The sequence below is a fragment of the Acinonyx jubatus genome, chromosome C1, assembly GCF_027475565.1.
Source record: "Acinonyx jubatus isolate Ajub_Pintada_27869175 chromosome C1, VMU_Ajub_asm_v1.0, whole genome shotgun sequence".
Classification (NCBI taxonomy): Eukaryota; Metazoa; Chordata; class Mammalia; order Carnivora; family Felidae; genus Acinonyx; species Acinonyx jubatus.
In genome coordinates this window covers 23361619-23381967 of record NC_069381.1, presented here as the reverse complement: position 1 = coordinate 23381967, position 20349 = coordinate 23361619, and the positions used below count along the sequence as shown (strand labels likewise).

Genomic DNA, 20349 nt, shown 5'->3' with positions numbered 1-20349 from the left:
GAAATAGATACAATATACAATTATTTTGAATGAACATAAACCAGGAATGTAAACTAGAGAAAAAACCGGTAAGTCAAAGAGTTACGTCTAAAATGACTGCCCTTCCTTAAGTTTCCTGGGGGAATTATTAGCCTGTATTCTCTCTCTCAAGCTGTCTTGCACATGTGTGTGCCCACAAAGTCATCGGCACGGCAGGCACACACCTGTAATTCGAAGCACCTGGCCTCTGCTTAGAGCTCCTACTGGAAGTGCCTGCTTGCTCTGACCACCGTCACTGGGTCTCACCTACCTATGTCGGCTCATTCTGGAGGTTGATAGCCTATGAAGAACTCTGGGGCCTCCAAAATGTGTTATATACATCTTATACGTTCTTATGTTTTTAATTTTAGACACATCACGTAACCTCCAAATCGGATAAAATTTGTGAAGCTGTGTTTTTTTCCCCCATGATGGTGTAATGTGCAGAGCTGCCTAATTGGGAAGTCTAGAGGGGAAATCCAGATGATCTGAAGGAAAGGGAAACCTTTCCCTTTGACATTTTTTGCAACTGTCCTCTCATGTTAAAATTTACTTCTTTCCTCTGTTAATGAAAGTTATGAAGGAAATTAATGTTGAACCTAATAATACTTGAGAGATTTTTTTTTCCCCTTTCCTAAAACAGAAGGTCTGTACCACAAACAAGGAAATAATGGCACTAACCATTTGTCCTCCCCTCTGATCCCAAAGTAGGATATTTTTTGGTCCAGGCATCTCTCCTGGTTCAATAAGGTATTTCTCGAAGTATTAGCAGTGAAAAATTGAAAACAACTTAAAACAATTATGTGGTACATCTGAATGACAGAATAATGTCATTTAAATGTTTACAAAAGTATGTTAAACAATGGAGAAATGTTTAAGGTTCACTAAGTGTAAAAAGCTACAATGTATATATAGACAGTATAATCTTAATCTCAGTATGTCAAATTTTATGTACATGTGACTAATAAAGAAATATACCAAAATGTTAATAGCACCTGTCTCTGTGTGCTAATGGTATCATATAATTCCTTTAAAGTTTTCCCCCTTGGGGCGCCTAGGTGGCTCAGCTGGTTGAGCACCCAATTCTTGATTTCAGCTCAGCTCCTGATCTCATGGTCCATGAGTCTGAGCCCTGCATCGGGCTCTGTGCTGATAGCTGACAGTGATGGTGCAGGGCCTGCTTGTGATTCTCTCTCTTTCTCTGCCCCTCCTCCACCCACATGCACGTGCTCTCTCTCTCTCTCTCTCTCAAAATAAATAAATAAAATAAACTAACTAAATAAACTTAAGGCCCCTGGGTGGCTCAGTCAGTTAAGCATATGACTTTGGCTCAGGTCATGATCTGTTTGTGAGCTCAAGCCCCACATCAGGCTCTCTGCTGTCAGCACAGAACCTGCTTCAGATCCTCTGTCCCCCTCTCTCTGCCCCTCCTCCACTTGCACTCTCTCTCTCAAAAACAAATAAACATTAAAAAATAAAAATAAACTTAAAAAAATTTCCCCCTTAATTTTCTATAGTAAGCATGCAGTATTTTTATTTTTTTAAGTTTATTTTGAGAGAGACAGAGAGAGAGAGAGAGAGAGAGAGAGAGAGAGAGAGAGAGAGAGAATCTCAAGCAGGCTCTGCACTGTCAGCGTGGAGCCTCATGTGAGGCTTCAACTCACGAACCATGGGATCACGACCTGAGCCCAAGTCCAACGCTGAACCGACTGAGCCAACCAGGCACCCCAGCGTGCAATATTTTTAATCATAAATATCTTAAAAGCAAAATGAAAAATGATATGTGTACTATGACCAAAATAAAACTATGTCTCATATAGACTCAGACTAAAGAGGAATATAAAAAGCTATGCTAAGGTGCAGGATTTTTATAGTTGAGACATTAATGGCTTATTACCAAAAGCTTATGGGGTGAATTAAACAAGGGAAATGGTCTAGCTGTCAGTCTTGAATGCAGATGTCAGGTGGGCAGTTGGATATGTAAGTCTATCAAAGTTCAGAGGATGTGTATGAACTGAAGATACAAATATATGTAGGAGTCTTCAGCATACAAATGTTTATGTACTAAAATATATTAACCAGATTGTCAACTTAGTGATTGGTACAGGGATAGACACAATTCACCAGTTTATCAATTTACAACAGAGGACATACTTTGTTTATTCCTAGTTCTCATCTCATAAACTACCCACCACCGCTCCAGTATCAAATACCTAAAAAATTAGATAAGTGATTGGAAACTGCTTCAACACAGAATCAGAACAAAAAGGAGATACATGTTTTAAGATAGGTTTACAGTCCACAAAAGTTTAATGGACTTATCACTTCCTCATAAAAGAATCCATCTCTCTCCAGTTCCTGGCATCAGATTCACTTCTGCCCTAAATAAGGTAAGACAAACACTGCTATCTTCAGATTCTCGGACTTTCTTTTACTATGTTCCAGGCTGACAACCCCCACCTGCTCATATAATCTCCCCCTACATAGAATGATAGTCAATTAGATTTCAGTCTCCTGAGTTATAATTTCATTCCAATCCTTTTTCCCTGGAATCACACCCAAATTATCTTGTCAAAGTCGTGAGTGCTCTCATCTCTCTGGTCACAGATTTATAGCCAATTGCCTGGTATATTTCTATCCATGGCTAATCCCATCCTCTGTGTGGGGGAATCCATCACTAGGTTTCATTCTCAGAAGCCAGTCTACATTCTTGGGAGGTGTTTCACTGCTAACCACATAAGCCACCAACAGCTGGATTAAGTGATATAGTAGAGGGCACCAAATAACACACTTGAGGTCCCCTCACCCTGTGCTGGATACCTCACTATATACAGTATATTCACTTGTTCATTTCCTCCTTTGATCAACCCTGTGACATAGGTTCACATGAGAAAATACTGTAGAAGCATATTGGCCAAGGTCACAAAGCTGGTAAGAAAGAACTGCAATTCAAATATGAGTCTGTGGGGCACCTGGGTAGTAGCTCAGTGGGTTAAGCAGCCGACTCTTGATTTTGGCTCAGGTCAGGATCTCACGGTCATGGGATCTCACGGGTCATGAACCCCGTGTCTGGGCTCCGCGATGAGCATGGAGCCTGCTTGGGATTCTCCCTCTCTCTGCTCCTCTCCTGCTCTCACCCACACACGCACGCGTGCTCTTTCTCTCTCGCTCATTTCAAAATGAATAAGCTTAAAAAAAAAAGAACTATGAGTCTGTCAGGTCTTCTATAGCATACTGATATTTCTCCATTTATTATTAATGATCTGTGCTATCTTTTCAATTAAAAAAAAAAAGAAAGAAACATGGTCTCATCTACAAGTAGTAGAAACGCATCTAATTCTGCTTTAGCATATGCTCTGAAATGAACAGAAACAAGTATGCTCTGCTTGTCAGTCTACGTGGAAGGGAGTTGTTCGGAAGTAGTCTGTGCCTGGATTTCTGACATGAAGCCATAAATGCCCAAAGGGCATATCAAATCCATCATCATGTTCAGTAAACCCAACATGACACTTGAACAGAATGAATCCCATCTGAGTAGATGCTGGTAAAAGAACGAAAAAAAAATTCTGACAACTTGGAAAGAGCTAGCATCTCAATCACCATGTTAAAAAAAAAAAAAAAGGAGTAAGCCTATTATTGTTCCCTTGAAAATATTCTCCCAAATGCATTGTTCAACCTTAATTTCTTTCACAACTTCCACTGGCAATAAAGGAAAGAGGTGAAAAGTACAAACCATTAGAAAACAGCTGCAGCCAAAATCTGTCAAAATAAAAGGTCTCCTTTATCTTTGGGGGATATGAATTCCCTTTCTAGAATTTTCAAATAACTTATCTCCAATCAATGGTTTATGATTATAATGTTAAGCCCATAAATTAAAGTGCTTTCATATCCTTTATCTTGTTGGGATCATAAATTCATTCAAATAGTTACAAAACATCCACAATATTACAGGCAACTGTGGATTCAAGGACAAGACATGATCCTGACAGATAAGAAACTCTAAAACAGGCACATCATTCCCATTTCACAGATAAGGAAACTAAGGCTCAAGTCCAAAGCAACTTGAAGTCAAAAGCCAGTAAATGGTGGGGCTGGAACTAGAATTAATGTATTCATTTAATAAAATGTATTGAACAGCCACTATTCCTCAGGTGGATATCTCACAGCTCAGTGGATAACCACAACCTCGCTTATATCATTGCGCTATATTGTAATTTGTTCGTAACTCTAGACTACCAACAGTAGGGCAGGAGGGACTATGTTTTCTTATCTCTTATCTCTGTGTTCACATCTAACATAGTGGCCAGGTAATGGAAGTCAATAATTATTCGCCACACTGATTTCATTGCGAAAAATATTTGAGCTTCTACCATAAGCAGTACATTTTAAAGTGTAACATTGGGAAGCGCCTGGGTGGCTCAGTTGGTTAAGTGTCCAACTCCTGGTTTTGGCTCAGGTTACGATCTCCCAGTTTGTGAGTTTAGCTCTGTGCTGGGCTCCATGCTGACAGTGTAGAGCCTGCTTGGTGTTCTCTCTCCCTCTCTCCCACACACAATAAATAAAAACAAACAAAAAAAAAGTATAACGCTGGGGGCGCGTGGGTGGCTCAGTCGGTTAAGCATCCGACTCTTGATTTCAGCTCAGGTCATGATCTTGCAGTTCAGGAGATCGAGCCCCAGGTCAGGCTCCATGCTGACAAGGATGAGCCTGCTTGGGATTCTCTCTCTGTCCCTCCCCTCCCCTTCAAAAATAAATAAACATTAGGAAAAAATGTTGAACAATCGGATCCCCAAATCTCATGTGCTAGTGGGGCAAAGGATAGTAGAAAAAAAAAGAACGTCATAAAAAGCTGCACTGACACTATGATAGTCGCTAGCCATGTTGCTGTTTTTTTTTTTTTTTATATTTATTCCATTTCACTTTCTTTTTAAAATTTCTTACTTTGAGAGAGAGCGCGGACACGTACGAACAATGGGGGAGGCATGGGAGAGAAAGAATCCCAAGCAGGCTGTGCACAGTCAGCGTGGAGCCTGAAGCAGGGCTCGAACTCATGCACCTCTAGATCATGACCTGAGCGGAAGTCAAATGCTTAACTGACTGAGCCACCCAGGTGTCCCATCATGTTGCTGTTTTAAGTTTAAATTTAAATTAATTAAAATAAACAAGGTTAGGGTACCTGGGTGGCTCAGTCAGTTAGGGGTCTGACTTTGGCTCAGGTCATGATGCCGCAGTTCATGAGTTTGAGCCCCAGGTTGGGCTCTTGTGCTGACAGCTCAGAGCCTGGAGACTACTTCGGATTCTGTCTCCCTCTCTCTTTCTGCCCCCCCCCCCCCCCCCCCCCGCACTGTCTCTCTCTCTCTCTCTTAAAAATAAACATTAAAACATTATTTTAAATAAACAAAGTTAAAAGTTAGTGGCTACATTACTGGCCAGCACAGATGTGCTAGAATACCAAAATTTATTTGGTGTATGTCCCTGATTCCTCCACAGAACTCCTATAACTCTTGGAATTTCTCCAGTGATACGACAGTCTTTTGTTATTCATAAGCCCCTTCTGATCACAGAAGAGTTTGCTAAGGAGGTGATTTAGGGTGGGGCTCTAGATGTCTCTGAACGGGGCAAGTCTCCAGAAGATTAAATGATGAGAGGGTTGGGACCACTGGTCTCCAGGAAAGAGGGAGAGGGGCTGAAGAGGCCCAATAAAACTCTTAAAACAGGACTCAGAGAGCTTCCAGGTTAGTGAACATATCAGCTTGTTGGGAGGGTGTTGTGTCAGAGAAGCTTGGAGTACCCCCGCCCCCACCACCCCCATACCTTGGCCGGGCCTGACTGCATCCTTTATAATAAAACCAGCGAACATAAGAAACAGTGTTTCCCTGAGTCCTGAGAGCTGTTCTAGCAAATGATCAAACTTGAAGAGGGGGTCGTGGGAACCGTGGCTCAGGACTTACGACTGGCATCTGAAGTAGGGGCAGTCTTGTGAGTCTGAGCCCCTTTAACTTGTGCGATCTGACACACTAACTCCAGGCAGGTAGTGTCAGAATTAAGACACCTGCAGTTGGAATCCAGAGAATTAGCTGGTGTCAGAAAAACACATCGAAACAGATATAGAACATTTCCATCATCACAGATCGTTCTAGCAGGCAACACTATGAGCCAGGGGAAAATCTAGTTTAGATCTGAGTACGAGGCAGGGGTCTTCAGCTCAGTAGGGACAAAAATTCTGAGAACAGAAGGCTGAGAAAAACAACTCAAGTTCGAGTCTCCCTTCCTGAATCAGAACATTAAAATCTGGAGACCAGAATTATCTTATAGCTCAGTCCTTTTGGCGTGGGACTTCATGATTTTCTCCTTTTGAGAGCAGGGAAGCTAAAATACAACTGCTGGAATTACGCAGCAAAACCACAGAAAAGCCCAGGATTAGAGACTTCCCGCCTAATTACTTGGCTCCCCGTGCTCTCCCTCTGAGGCTTGTCTCCACCGGCTGTCAGACTAACAGATCCACTTGTAGGCAGGCAGCGACAATGAGAGGCATCCCCTGACAGGGCATGGACACAAGTGAGTTGAAGCCTGGCTGCTGGGAAGTGTCAGGCCTTTCGTCTCCACACAGTCCCCAGGGTGCCACATAAATGCTCAAGTGAGTAGGTATTGCAGTGATGGTGAGTACACTGACAAGATCTGTCTTCAGACCAAAAGAGGGGCATGCCTACAAAGATGGGGATGAGTCCTCTCGTTAAATCCCAGACAACACAAAATGAGCAACTTTATTAGCCTCTGCTGACTGTTAGCTTGGAAACTATCGGGGAGCCCTTTCTAATTCCACGATGCCATTCATGGCACAGTAGTCCCCAAGGCTAGATGCACGGCTTTATTATCCAAAGATCAGCGGTTGGACTTTTTATTTTTAAGAAAAATTCTGGGTTAAGAAATTGCACAAAGTAAAAGTCCCTCTTCGGTGTCCATGTCTCCCCTAGCAAACTGAACCCTCCGGGGGTGACCATTGTCAACAGTTTGTGGGGCTGCTTCCAGGCTTCCTTCTAAACCTATGCAGTAGTTCAAAAACGACATCGGCATGTGGACACATGCTGTAGAATTTCGGCGGGGCGGGGCACACCATGGAAACTCTGCCACAGCGTGCATTTTCATCTTAGCTTGGACATCTTACCATCCCAGGAAAGTGGATGCACCCGTTTCACCAATTCTAAGAGGCATTTCCCTGCCCTCACCTTGGCGTCTCTGAAATCAGAGGGCTTCTTACAACCAGCTCCCAGTCAGGCACTGGTGCCGGGGAGTTGCCATCAACACTTTTCACAGATCCTTTCTGGTAAAATGAAGAAGGCACCAGCATCAAAGTATCAATTTCTGATCATCTGCATAGTCCACTGCACAGATGTACATCAGGTATCTAAGTCTACACTGCGAACTAAATCCCCTAAGGGGCTGCTGGATCAAAGGGCAAGCACAGTAAAAATGTTAGTGGGAGCGGTGCCTGGGTGGCTCGGTTGGCTGAGCATCTGACTCTTGATTTCGGCTCAGGTCATGATCCCAGGATCCTGGGACGCCCCCCACCCCCTGACCCTCCTGGCTCCATACTCAGCATGGAGCCTGCTTAGGATTCTCATTCTCTCTCTCTCTCTCTCTCTCTCTCTCTCTCTCTCTCTCCCCCTCTCTCTCCCCCCTGCCCCTCCCCCACTCACACTCTCTTCCTACAATTAAAAAAACTTTGTATATAAAAAACTGTTAATAAGTGTTGCCAAAATCTGTAACGATTTATGTTCCCAACAGTGAATAAAACTATCGTTGGAAATAGCCATTTCCAAAACTGGGTATTAACAGAGATTTTTTTAAAAAGTTTTTATTTAAATTCCAGTTAGTTAACATACAGTGTAATGCAATCACTTTAAAAAATATTTGGAAAATTTTAGGGGCGCCTGGGTGGCTCAGAAGCGTCTGATTTCGGCTCAGGTCATGATCTCATGGTCCGTGGGTTCGAGCCCTGCATGGGGCTCTGTGTTGACAGCCCAGAGCCTGGAGCCTGCTTCAGATTCTGTGTCTCCCCCTCTCTCTCTCTGCTCCTCCCCCACTCATGCTCTGTCTCTCAAAAATGAATAAACGTCAATAAATAATTTAATTTAATTATTTGGAGAATTTTAGATTCACATGTAGTCAGAAGAGAATACAGAAAAATCCTGGTACCCTTTACCCAGTTTCCTCCAGTGGCAACATTCTGCAAAACTATAGTACACTATTGCAGCCAGGATTTTGAGCACTGATACTATAGTGTAATAGGAAATATACATTTGGTCTTTATCTCTGGTTCCCGGCACAGAACTCATAAGCTCTTGGAACTTCCTGAGTGATAGGAGCATCTTGTTATATTCATAGGCCCCTTTCAGCATTACCCAAGTTTATGCTATACAGAGGCTATTAGTGGGCCCCTAGAAAGCTTCAAGATGGGGACTGATAACCACCAGAACCAATCCTGTGATGAGAGGGCTGGAACTTTCAGCCCTACCCTCTACCTTCCAGGAAGGAGAGAGGGCCTGGAGATGGAGTTAAGCCAATAATTTAATCAATTATGCTTATGTATTGGAGCCTCTACAAAAAACCCTCAACAATAAGGTCTAGAGAGCTTCTGGGTTGGCAAATACATCCACATGCCGAGGGTGATACACCTCAACTCCACCGAAACAGGGGCTCTTGCACTTGGGACCCTTCTGGATCTTACCCTATGTACTTCCTCATTTGGCTATTCATTTGTATCCTTTATTATAAACTATAACAGTAAGTATAACATTTCTGGTGTTCTCTGGGTTGTTCTGGCAAATTACTGAAACTGGGGAGGTGGTGTGGGAACATCTAAATATGTAGCCAAGTCTGACAGAAGTGTGGGTAACCTGGGGACTCAATAATTGTAACTGGAATCTGAAGTGAGGAGAGTCTTATGGGATCGAGCCCTTAAATACTGTTGAGTTTGATGCTACCTCTGGGTAGTCAGTGTCAGAACTGAATTGAACTGTAGGATACCCAGTTGGCATCAGAGAATCAACCAATCAGATAGCTGAAGAACCGGTTATTAATTACATCCCACATTTTGGAACGGCAATAAAAACAACTAAGGTACTGATGCTTCAGAATGGAGGAATCTTGAAAACATGTGAAGTGAAAGAAGCCAATCATAAAAGACCACGTGTTGTCTGACTCCACTTATAAGAAATGTCCAGACTAGGCAAACATATAAAGAAAGAAGGTAGACTAGTGGTTGCCTAAGGCTGGGGCAGGTGGGACCGTAATCTGGAGTGACTGCTAACAGGTATAGAGTTTCTTTCTGGCATGACGAAAATGTTCTCAAATTAGATCGTAGCTGCAAAACTGTAAATATTCAAACAACCACTGAACTGTACATTTGGGTGAAATGTATGGCATGTGAATTACATCTCAATAACACCGTAGGAAAGAGAAAAGAATGTTTCACAAAAGGAATCGTAAGGTATGCAACCTTTTGGGATTAGCTTTTCCCCCTCAACATAATTTCCTAGAGACTGATTCAGGTGGCATCACGGATACTTCATTCTTGTTCCTTTTTACTGCCAAGTGGTATTCCATTGCGTGTATATGCCACAGTTTAAGTTAGTTTTTTTTGTTGTTGTTGTTTTTAATGTTTATTTATTTTTGAACAAGAGAGAGAGTGCTTGTGAGCAGGGGAGGTGCAGAGAGGGAGGAAGAGAGAGAATTCCAGGCAGGCTGCAGGCTGTCAGCACAGAGCCTGATGCGGGGCTGGATCTCATGAACTGTGAGATCATGACCTGAGCTGAAATCAAGAGTTGGACGCTTAACCAACTCAACTGAGCCACCCAGGAGGCCCCTAAGTTAGTTTTAAATCAATCCTGAGAATGAGCATCTTTTAAGACATTTATTGATTAGTTGCTATTCTTTCTCCTGTGAATTCTTTCCATATTCTTGGCCCCTTGTCCTACTCCTTTTTTTATTAGTCTTTTGCCATGTGTGCTACAAATCCTTTTTCCCAACTTAACTTTGCTTATGATTTTTGAGAGAAAGTTTTTTACTTTTATGTAGTCAAATATCATTCTTTGTTTTTAATTTCTGCTTTTCTTTTCTTTATAAATGTTTATTTATTTTTGAGAAAGAGGGTGCACACAAGAGTGGGGGGAGGGACAGAGAGAGAAGGGGTCCGAAGCGGGGTCTGTGCTAACAGCAGAGAGCCGGATGTGGGGCCCGAACCCACGAACTGCAAAATCAGACGCTCAACCAACTGAGCCACCCAGGTGCCCAGTCAAATATCATTCTATATTTTCTTCTAATAATATCCTTATAGTTATATTTTTTACATTAAAATCTTCGATAAATCCTTAATTTATTATAGCATGAGGAACCAGCAAGTTGAGTTTTTGGATGTACTAGCACTGTGATATGGCAGAAAGCCAACTAGGTTAGGAAGCAGGAGGTACGGGCTCTAGACCCGGCTGTGCCATTACCTAGCTAAATCACTCTAAGCAGACCACCAGTTTGTGGAACTTGTCCTTCCTACTTAACACAATTATTTTAAGAAATGAGTAAGATTACAGATGTGAAGGGGAGTCTCAAAAAATGTTCAACAAAGACCTATCACTTTAAAAACGTAGAGCATGATATACATACATCTCTCTCTCTATATATATCTATACCTCTGTATCTATATATGTATCTATGTAACATATATGCTATATATACTATATGTATGTACCTATATATACACTTTCTCCCTCTCTCTCTCTCTCTCTATATATATATAGATAGATACATAGATAGATAGATATATCAAATTTGTATTGGTTATGGCACTATTCTCATTCCATGTGCCATATATTAGAAAACTCACAATGTTAGCCTCAGAGTGTAGGTAACTTGTCCTACCCCAAATCGTAAGACCAAGAGGTCAAGTGACTTGCCTAGGGTCACAGGAGAAATTTAGGCAAGAGCTGGTTCTGGAAGTGAACCCAAGTAGCTATACCCACCCTCCACCAAGTCAGAGAGCACTTCTGAGTGAAGACCTACGAAAACACGGACTGTCATCACTTGTCTATATTCCTATCTCTACACTAAAGACAAAAAGAAAACTACTGTTTGAAAAATGAGCGTCTATAATCAGGATGTGGCGGGGTGACAGAAGAGAGTGGAATGGGAGGTCTGAATTTCAAGTTATAAACTCCCACCTTGCTTCCGACAGCCTGGGATTTTGATAAAGGCTCCATAGTCTGTCACCATAGCAACCTATAGAGACAAAAAAAAAAAAACACAAAAAAACAAAAAAAGAATCAATGTCACACAAATGAGAATCTCTCTTCTGTGGCATTTAACCTAGTCTCCCTGAATTTCTACTTGCTACTGACTGCTGCAAAGCTGCCTAAACTTATGTTCTGTCGAATATTCTTTCTGTTCTTTATGAAATTCAGACTGGCAGGTATGTGCGAACACGTTAAGAACACCGGTGAGATGGAAGTGTTGTCAGATGGCATGACAGTATCTAGGGATGCCCAAGTCCCACACCTACTGAAATCCCCAAAGGAGGGATTTCAAGAAAAGGAACAAACAGCAAAAAATCTAGTCACACTTTCCATTAGCTGGGACTGAAGCCTCCAATCCTAACACTTAAATAATTTGGGACGGATTATGGAGGACATCCTTTTTTCCTAAACTTCGAGTCAAACCAGACTATATATAGCCTGCTCGATTTCACGCCAAACCAGCCTTGGGTTTTATCAAGACAACTACAGAAAAAGCCAATATACACACATCTGGCAGAACCTAAAAAGATGTAATCACAGGGAAAAAGAGTTGTCTCCAAGTCTTTTGTGGATAAATCATTATCCCAAACTCTATCTCTACCTCTCATCCATCCTCTAGCCCACCATCCAACCCGTGGACCAGGATTAAAGTTGTCATTACACTCCGTATTTATCACCTAATTCATTATTATTTATCAGGTATTCAATACAATCTTATAAACTTCATTTTTTCAGTGACTTCAATTAGTTGTTTCATCTTGGGTACTCTCTATTTCAGCCTCACAGTAACTAAGAGAAGGGGCATGAACAGGACAAACCCTGCAGCCCTGCTCTCTGCTAATCTACACTGAATGCTCACTACATGTAAAAAGCTGTTCAAGGTGCTTCACATAATCCTCGTGATACCCTATGATATTGGTGCTCTTACCATTCTCACTTGATAGATGACAAAACTTATGCATGGACAGACTAAGTGACTCACCCAGTGTTCCAAGCTAGGAGGTGGCACAGCTGGGATTTGAACCCAGTGAGTCTTAACTACATTAGGGCTACTCACGGGTTCCTTTTAATTACACAGTTCTAACACAGAAGCAATGTGACATTTGACATTTCATCTGTTCCTGGGAATGATCTTCAGAAGCGTACACGGTAGGTTTCCATGCTGCAGATGAGGTAGAAGAACACAGGTGTAGGAAGAGAATGGGCTTTGGAGCAAAAGATTGGCTTCCAATCCCAACCCTGTCATTCCTGACTTGTGGGATCTTGAACATGACTTGCCTTTCGGGGCCTAAGTTCCCAAATGTATTCACTTCCTGCTGCAGATAACAAATGAGCACATAAAGTGCCTCGCAGCTGTATTTGACACCTAATGTACATTCAATAAATTGCAGCTTTTTAATAATTTATAGTTCAAGACACCGATGCACAAAAAGGTTAGCGACTAGTGGAAACAAAACACAAGGCACAGAACCTAAATCCCTTGATGTCTAGTCCAGTCAGGGCCCCTAACTCCACCAAATACCATTACTCACTTCAATGTTAGGATGGAAAAAGACTTCCATTAGCCTCATTTATTTTATTTTATTCTATCCTATCCTATCCTATCTTATTTTATTCTATCCTATCCTATCTTATTTTATTTTATTTTATTTTATTTTATTTTATTTTATTTTATTTGGGAGAGAGAGAAAGATAGCAGGGAAGTGGGGCAGAGGGGGGAAGGAGGGGGGGAAGGGAGAGAGAGAGAGAGGGAGAGAGAGAGAGAGGGAGAGGGAGGGAGAGGGAGGGAGGGAGAGGGAGAGGGAGAGGGAGAGGGAGAGGGAGAGGGAGAGGGAGAGGGAAAGGGGAGAGAGGGAGAGGGAGAGGGAGAGGGAGAGGGAGAGAGAGAGAGAGAGAGAGAGAGAGAGAGAGAATATCTCAAGCAAGCTCCATGCTCAGTGTGGAGCCCTACAGGGGGCTCAATCCCATGACCCTGGGATCATGACCTGAAATCAAGAGTTGGACATTCAACTGAATGAACCACCGAGGCATCCCCATTCACCTCATTTTATAAATGGACACTTGAAACTAACTCTCCAAGATACAGCATTAATGGTTTAAGAACCAGAAGTTCTAAAATCCTCTTCTGTACTGATGAATGTGCTACACTGGGGTAGGGACCAGACAGTCCCAAAGAAGCAGTACAACCAGGCAGATGCTAGTACTTGAAATCAAGGTAAAGTGGAACTGAAGAAGGGACCTTAGACATTAGCTGGTACAATCCTATCATGTTTCGAATAAAGAAAGTGAAGACCAGAGACACAAAGTGCTTACCTAAGCCCACAGAGCAAGTTGTTTTCCGTAAAATGGAGCCACATGGATAAAGATAAGACTGTAAGTTTTTTTTTTTAATTTTTTTTTCAACGTTTATTTATTTTTTTGGGGACAGAGAGAGACAGAGCATGAACGGGGGAGGGGCAGAGAAAGAGGGAGACACAGAATCGGAAACAGGCTCCAGGCTCTGAGCCGTCAGCCCAGAGCCTGACGCGGGGCTCGAACTCACGGACCGTGAGATCGTGACCTGGCTGAAGTCGGACGCTTAACCGACTGCGCCACCCAGGCGCCCCAAGACTGTAAGTTTTTAATTACAATAAAAGCAAATCTCTTCTTTCTGGACCAACTAAAGGCTTTTGCTCCACAGTTCTAAAAAGATGGCTGAGGTGTTTCATACTGCATAACCACATTATTAAAGGGCATAGTTATCTCACAAACTTAAAAGAAGCATCTGGAAGTTGGAGCCCAAATGGCTTTGCTGCTGTAAATTAAGACCATCTCACTTTTCAATCCTGAAACTCCAGTGTCACATTACGATCTTTTGAGAAAAGATCATTAACAGACCTTAATTTGGCTTCTCCCAAAAGGGAAAGTTAATGTGTTCCAGAATGGATGCAGTCGAGTGTTCAGTCAGGCAAAGGCATTCTTGCCGATTTCCAGGGCCAGGTGTTTCCATCACTGTGTCTCCTAGGGTGCAGTCAGACTTGCGATGAACAGAATGGCACCTGCTGCAGATGATCACACAGTCTGCCTGGTGTCCCAAGAATAATTAGTCAAATAGCTCAGGGGGAAAAATTCAGTAATTATCTCAACTGAACTCAGGACTTAGGTAAAATGAATCTGCCATCTTCAGATTAGAGGTTGCACTGGCCTTGGAACTAGTTAGCCCCATAATGTGAATGAGAAGCTTGAGGCTCAGAGACCTAAGTTGCCTGTCCGAAATCACAAAGGTAGAAAGTAGCAAGAACAGAAGTTTCCTTTTTACTTTGTCCCATGCTATTTCCGCCTCACCAACACCAATTTCCCCTCCACATTTCTTTGGCTATGGCTGGGCTGAGCCAAATCCCAACTCCCGCTGCTACACTTGTACCTGCTACCAGGCTGCACTGACGTGGGCACTAAGATGCCTCTCCGAGGGTGAGAGAAGGACGAATATTGGCTTCTCAGCTGTTTGGTTGCTAAGCTTCCCAGCCCTGCTGAGCCTGCTCAGAGAAGAAGTGCTAGGTTACAGGCTGCACCACCAGTTTTCTTCAAGGATGATTGGTCCTGAGAGGCTTGGGTTCCATTGTATTCACACATTTACTGAGCACCTATAGGCGAGATACCACATCAGGTACTGTGAGATTAAAACTTTAAAAAAAATTTTTCAGCCTATTTTTAAGTGAATTTGAAGTAGTTACCAAGATATTTGAGACAACCCTAGCACTTGCTCTCCAGTAACTCACAATCTAGTGGAGGAGACAAATACGTACACGAGTAACGATCCTACAAGACACTGCGATAGGGGCCATAACTGAGAAAGAAACAAAGGACTGTGGAACAACCAGATTTACCGTCTACCTTCCTCCTCTACCTCAATTCAGTTGAGAGAGTTCTTTTAGGGTTCTTTTGGCTCCTCCATGCATTTATGCACAGGTGGACAACCCCAGGTGCAGTTAGCAGAAAGCAGACTCGGAGAGAGGACTTGATTTAAAATCCCAGTTTTAGGGGCACCTGGGTGGCTCAGTCGGTTAAGTGTCTGATTTCGGCTCAGGTCATGATCTCACGGTTAGTGGGTTTAAGCCCCACGTCGGGCTCTGTGCCGACAGCTTGGATCCTGGAGCCTGCTCTGGATTCTGTGTCTCCCTTCTCTTTGTTCCTCCCTCCTCCAAGAATAAACATTTAAAATAAATAAATAAATAAATAAATAAATAAATAAATACTTAAAATAAAATCCCAGTTTTTGCCATTTATTAACCATTGGGCAATTACTTAACTTTTGAGAGACGTTTCCTTATCTGTAAAACAGAGTTAACAATTTTTTGGAGAGAATCAAAGACAGAGTGTGTCAAAGTGCTGACATATGTTAAGCTTACAAAGTTTTTGAGTTTCAATGTAACAGGGTCTTGGGGCGCCTGGGTGGCTCAGTTGGTTGAGCGTCAGACTTCAACTCAGGTCATGATCTTGTGTCTCGTGAGTTCAAGTTCTACATCGGGCTCGCTGCTGTCAGTGCAGATCCTCTGTCTCCCTGTCTCTCTGCCCCTCCCCTGCCTGAGCACGCATGTGTGCTCTCTTGCTCTCTCTCAAAAATAGATATAAATTCATAAGTAAATAAATAGAATTTAACGTAACCAGGTCTTCTTTTAAATATCAGGCACTCATTAAATGTTTGTGGATGAAGGGGCGCCTGGGTAGCTCAGTCGGTTGAGCATGCAACTCTGTGTTTCAGCTCAGGTTATAATCCCAGGGTCATGGGATCGAGCTCTGCATCGGGCTCTATGCTGAGCATGGAGCCTGCTTGAGATATTCTCTCTCTCTCTGCCCCCCCCACCCCACCCCCTGCTCACGTGTGCTCTAATAAAAAAATAAGAATAAATAAAAATGTTTGTAGATGAATATTCTGAAAAATAGTTTCTTCTTTCTGATTTATCAAGCAACTTCTCTCTCCCTAATTCTATTCACCTCTAAACCATCATTTTTCAAACTGTGCTCCTGAAATACTAAGCTAGAACTACTAAGTTCTCTCCAAATATTCTCCTAGCCCATCCATCCTTAATAGTAAAATATATAAACCCTACACTAATTCAAGTCCCACCTCATTTAAGAAGCTGTCAGTCGGCAGCCACTTTAAAAATCTGAGTCAGTTTGTGAAAGGGAACTGCACTCTTCTGTCTTTTGTGCAACATCTGACAAATGAAGGCTTCGTCGCCAGAAAAATCAATTTCATCTCTGGTGCTACTACTTCCTTTTCCTGAGCCCTTGTACCTACCTCACTGATGTTTGGAGATACCTCGGGCCTTAAAGAAAAATATAAAGGCTCTGAAGAGCAGAAGTTTCCTATACGCTAGAATGTTATTAACCTTTGTATCTTGACTTCATATTACAAGTCGGGACTGACTTAACAGGAGTCAAAAGCCACGATTATCTACAACCGACTGACAGACACAAAGTCTGTCCTCAAAGGCTTTACATTATTAGAAGATGAAACTTTTGTGAACCATAAAGCAAGTATGAATACCACAGGAATGATACTGTGAAAATACCATGGGCACTCATAAGGCAGTAAAAACAATTTTTTGGCTCTACTTTTGCTTTGAGAAGAGGAAGGCAACATTAATGAATTCCTCCTGTATCTCAGGCATTGTTTTTACAGATGACAGCTTATTGAACCATCAGGGCAATCCTCTGGAAGGAGTTATTATCTCCATTTAACACATGCGAAAACTGAGGCCCCAAAGAGAGTAAGTGGCAGTCTCAAGTAAAAGCGCCAGGACAGGAATCCAGGTTTTGTCTGCTCTCCAAATACAACGCCTTCTTCCTCAAAGGCCGATCGTTCATTCAGTCACCAAAGATGTGATGAGCACCTATTATTTTCCACCCACCTACTTGGGACTGAGATACACGACCACGAACAAAACACTCAGGGCTCTGTCCTCATGGAGCTGAGTATCTTGTGAGGAAGACAGACATTACACAAGTACGCAACTACAGGGTGAGCCTATTTATTTATGGTGGGGCAGAGATCTCTGAGGAGACGGCGCTAGCGTTGAGACCAAAAACATGAAAAGAAGTTGGTGGGAGAGTGGGGTAGTTACAGACAGCATATGCAAAAGTCCTGAGAAGGAAGCAAGCTTAGAATACTCAGAGTTGTAGGGAGGCCAGTGTGGCTGGTGTGTAAGGAGAATGAAACAAAACCACACTGTCCACATAAGCAGAGGCCAAGTCATGTAGGGATCATGAAATTGTTCGGATGAATTCAAGTACAATGAGAAGCCCAGAAGTGCGAGAAAGCAGCATGTTCAATCTGTTCTAGATGTTATTCTGGCTGCAACGGAAAGAACAGATTGGAGAGGAACTACAATAGACATTGGGGCCCCAGTAAGCCAGGTCAAGAGATGGCGGGCTTGAACTAACGGGGTGCCATAGGGGTAAAGAAGTATACAGATAAGAGATGCATTTGGGAGGTAGTAATGACACAAGTTGCTGGCGGACTGGAGGGAGAGGAAAAAATCAAAATCAAATCAAGAGGAGAAATGAAGGGCGAGACCCAGACATTTAGCATGGGTACCTGGAAGGGTAGTGGCTGCATCTGCTGAGATGAGAAAGACCAGAAGAACAGATTTGGCTAGAAAAGGGAAAAAATTAAGGGGCCCCTGGATGGCTCAGTCAGTGAAGCATCTGACTCTTGACCTCAGGGTCTTGAGTCCGAGCCCCACGTCTGGTGTTGAGATTACTTAAAACAAACAAAAAAAAAACATTTCTAGAAAGAGAGAAAGAGATAATAAAGGGAGAAAGAAGAGAAAAAATTCAGTTTAAAACATAAATTAGACATGCTGTGAGGTATCCAAATGAAGATGTCAAGTATGCAGTAGGGAGTCTGGAGCTTAGAGGAGGTACAAGTGGTAGCCAGACACTCCTCAAGTCCTTCCTGTTGGAACTGCAATGCTTAACATATTCTCAAGTGGACAGGAGCTCCAGACCCAGCAGCTTTTCACCTTCAGTCCATGCTTAACATAAAGAGTAGGTGTTCAAGCCAAAAGAGTATACCTCTCCTTGGAAAATAGTGTAGAGAGCAGGCAAGTTCTCCATGGTCTCGGGTCTTCCTGAATTCATCCTTGATGTTCTATGGCTCCTCCATTTCTCCTCTGGTAAAGCTAATTCAAGTGTCCTATCACAAAGAAATAAGACAACACTATGAAAGACATCTGCATTAAAGAAGAAACGTGCACATAACCCACAGCTCATCTCTACAGAGTAACAGCATTAGATTTAACACCATGTGCTTTCATCCACCTCGCTCTTGCCCACTGTGATCACGGTAAGTTGTGGAAACTTTGCTCTCTTTTTTTTTTTCCAATTTGATACCTACCCAAAGGCATTAGTCTGTTTTTTTTTTTTTTTTTTGTCTTCTAATTGCTATTATTACTATTCTTTTGTCAAGGGAAGGCTTTTGAGATGTGCGTGTGAGGGACTGAATCTTGAAAAAGGGAATGATAGTAGCAATAAGAGCTAACGGTTATCAAGAACTTACTATATCCAGGTACTGTGCTAAGCACTGGACATCCAGTATCTCATTTAATCCTCAAAACTCTCAAGATGTAGGTTGTATTCTTATATAAATGACAAAAACAAACAACCAGGCTTCCATAGGTCAAATCACTAGGCCTATGTCAAAAAGCTAGGAAATACTGAAGTCAAATTCTGGCTGACACCAGAGTCCCCATCTGTTTCGTTTTGTTTTGTTCTGGTAGTTATATTTATTTACGTGATGTCTACACCAAACACGGGGCTCAAACTTACAACCCCGAGGATCAAGTGTAGGATTCTCTACCGAGTAAACCTGCCAGTGCCCCCCTACCCCCGCCTGCTTTTAAACACCATGCTAGGTGTTAATCTGAAGTGACTTTCAAAAGAGACAATAGCTTATTTTTTTCCTTATAAAACTAAAACCACACATGCTCATTTTAAAAGTTCAGATGATAATAACGTACAGTCATAATAAAGAAAAAAAATCACTCATCATTCAATTCTGTTTATATTCTTTAAAATTTCTTTATATATATATAGGTTTTTTAATGGAATCATGAAATTATTAACCATTAATTAACAATCATTTAAAAATATATTTTAGTAATTTATACACACACATATGCACTTGTATGCACCAATTTTATTTATGAATCATGTTAAAATGCAGACTGCAATTCAGTAAGTCCGAGGTGGTGCCCGAGACTGTGCATTTCCACAAGCTCCCAGACGATGCTGATGCTGCCTGAGTAGAAAGTCTCACAGCTTTGGGTGTGTCTGGGTGGCTCAGTCGGTTAGGCATCTGACTTTGGCTCAGATCATGATCTCACAGTTTGTGGGTTCGAGCCCCGCGTCGGGCTCTGTGCTGACAGCTCGGAGCCTGGAGCCTGCTTTGGATTGTGTCTCCCTGTCTCTCAGCCCCTCCCCCTCTCGTGCTCTGCCTTCTGTCTCTCAAAAATGTATACATGTTAAAAAAAATAATTAAAAAATTAAAAAAAAAAAAGAAAGTCTTACAGCTTTGGAGTTGGAAGGGACCTCAGTCTCCTGGTTTTATCAGAGAGGAAACTAGCAGTCCAGTGGCTTTTAACCATGCCACTTTACTCTGCCGAATAAAATCAGTGCTACACAAAGATAAATCTAAGGGTACTGCCCTCAGTTCGGTTTTTCCCATTTACATTTGCCAACAGTAAGACTTGAACCTCTATTTTCCCTAGATTTTCATAACCAAATACTTTCTTTTCTCCTCAATTCCCAGCACAACCCCTCACTTTCACATGATGGCTCTGGGTCCTGGTTTTGGAAACTCTACCTGATCTATAGCATCGTCTATTAACTGCACTGCCTCACTTAAAACAGAACTGAAAGAAATCCCACCAGCTTTCCAAACCCTGGTTCCTGTATCATCCCCAGGTTCCTACATCCTTGTCCTTGAGTTCCATAAGACAACTTTGTACCCTTATAATAAACTCGCCCTTTTCTGCTTAGGTCAGCCACACGTGGTTTTCTG

At 42.3% G+C, this 20349-nt stretch overlaps 1 protein-coding gene across 5 annotated transcripts in view; it reads right to left on the bottom strand.

The window, feature by feature from the left end:
• ZCCHC17 (zinc finger CCHC-type containing 17) overlaps nucleotides 1-20349 on the bottom strand; it is a 60937-nt gene that overhangs the window by 33038 nt on the left and 7550 nt on the right. For all 5 annotated transcript variants that reach the window (XM_027059833.2, XM_053210441.1, XM_053210447.1 and 2 more), the window contains exons 2-3: nucleotides 18363-18483; nucleotides 11232-11289 (exon numbers count right to left, since the gene is read on the bottom strand). In XM_027059833.2, coding sequence (XP_026915634.1) covers nucleotides 11232-11289; nucleotides 18363-18483 — 179 coding nt within the window. The remainder of the gene's footprint in view (nucleotides 1-11231; nucleotides 11290-18362; nucleotides 18484-20349) is intronic.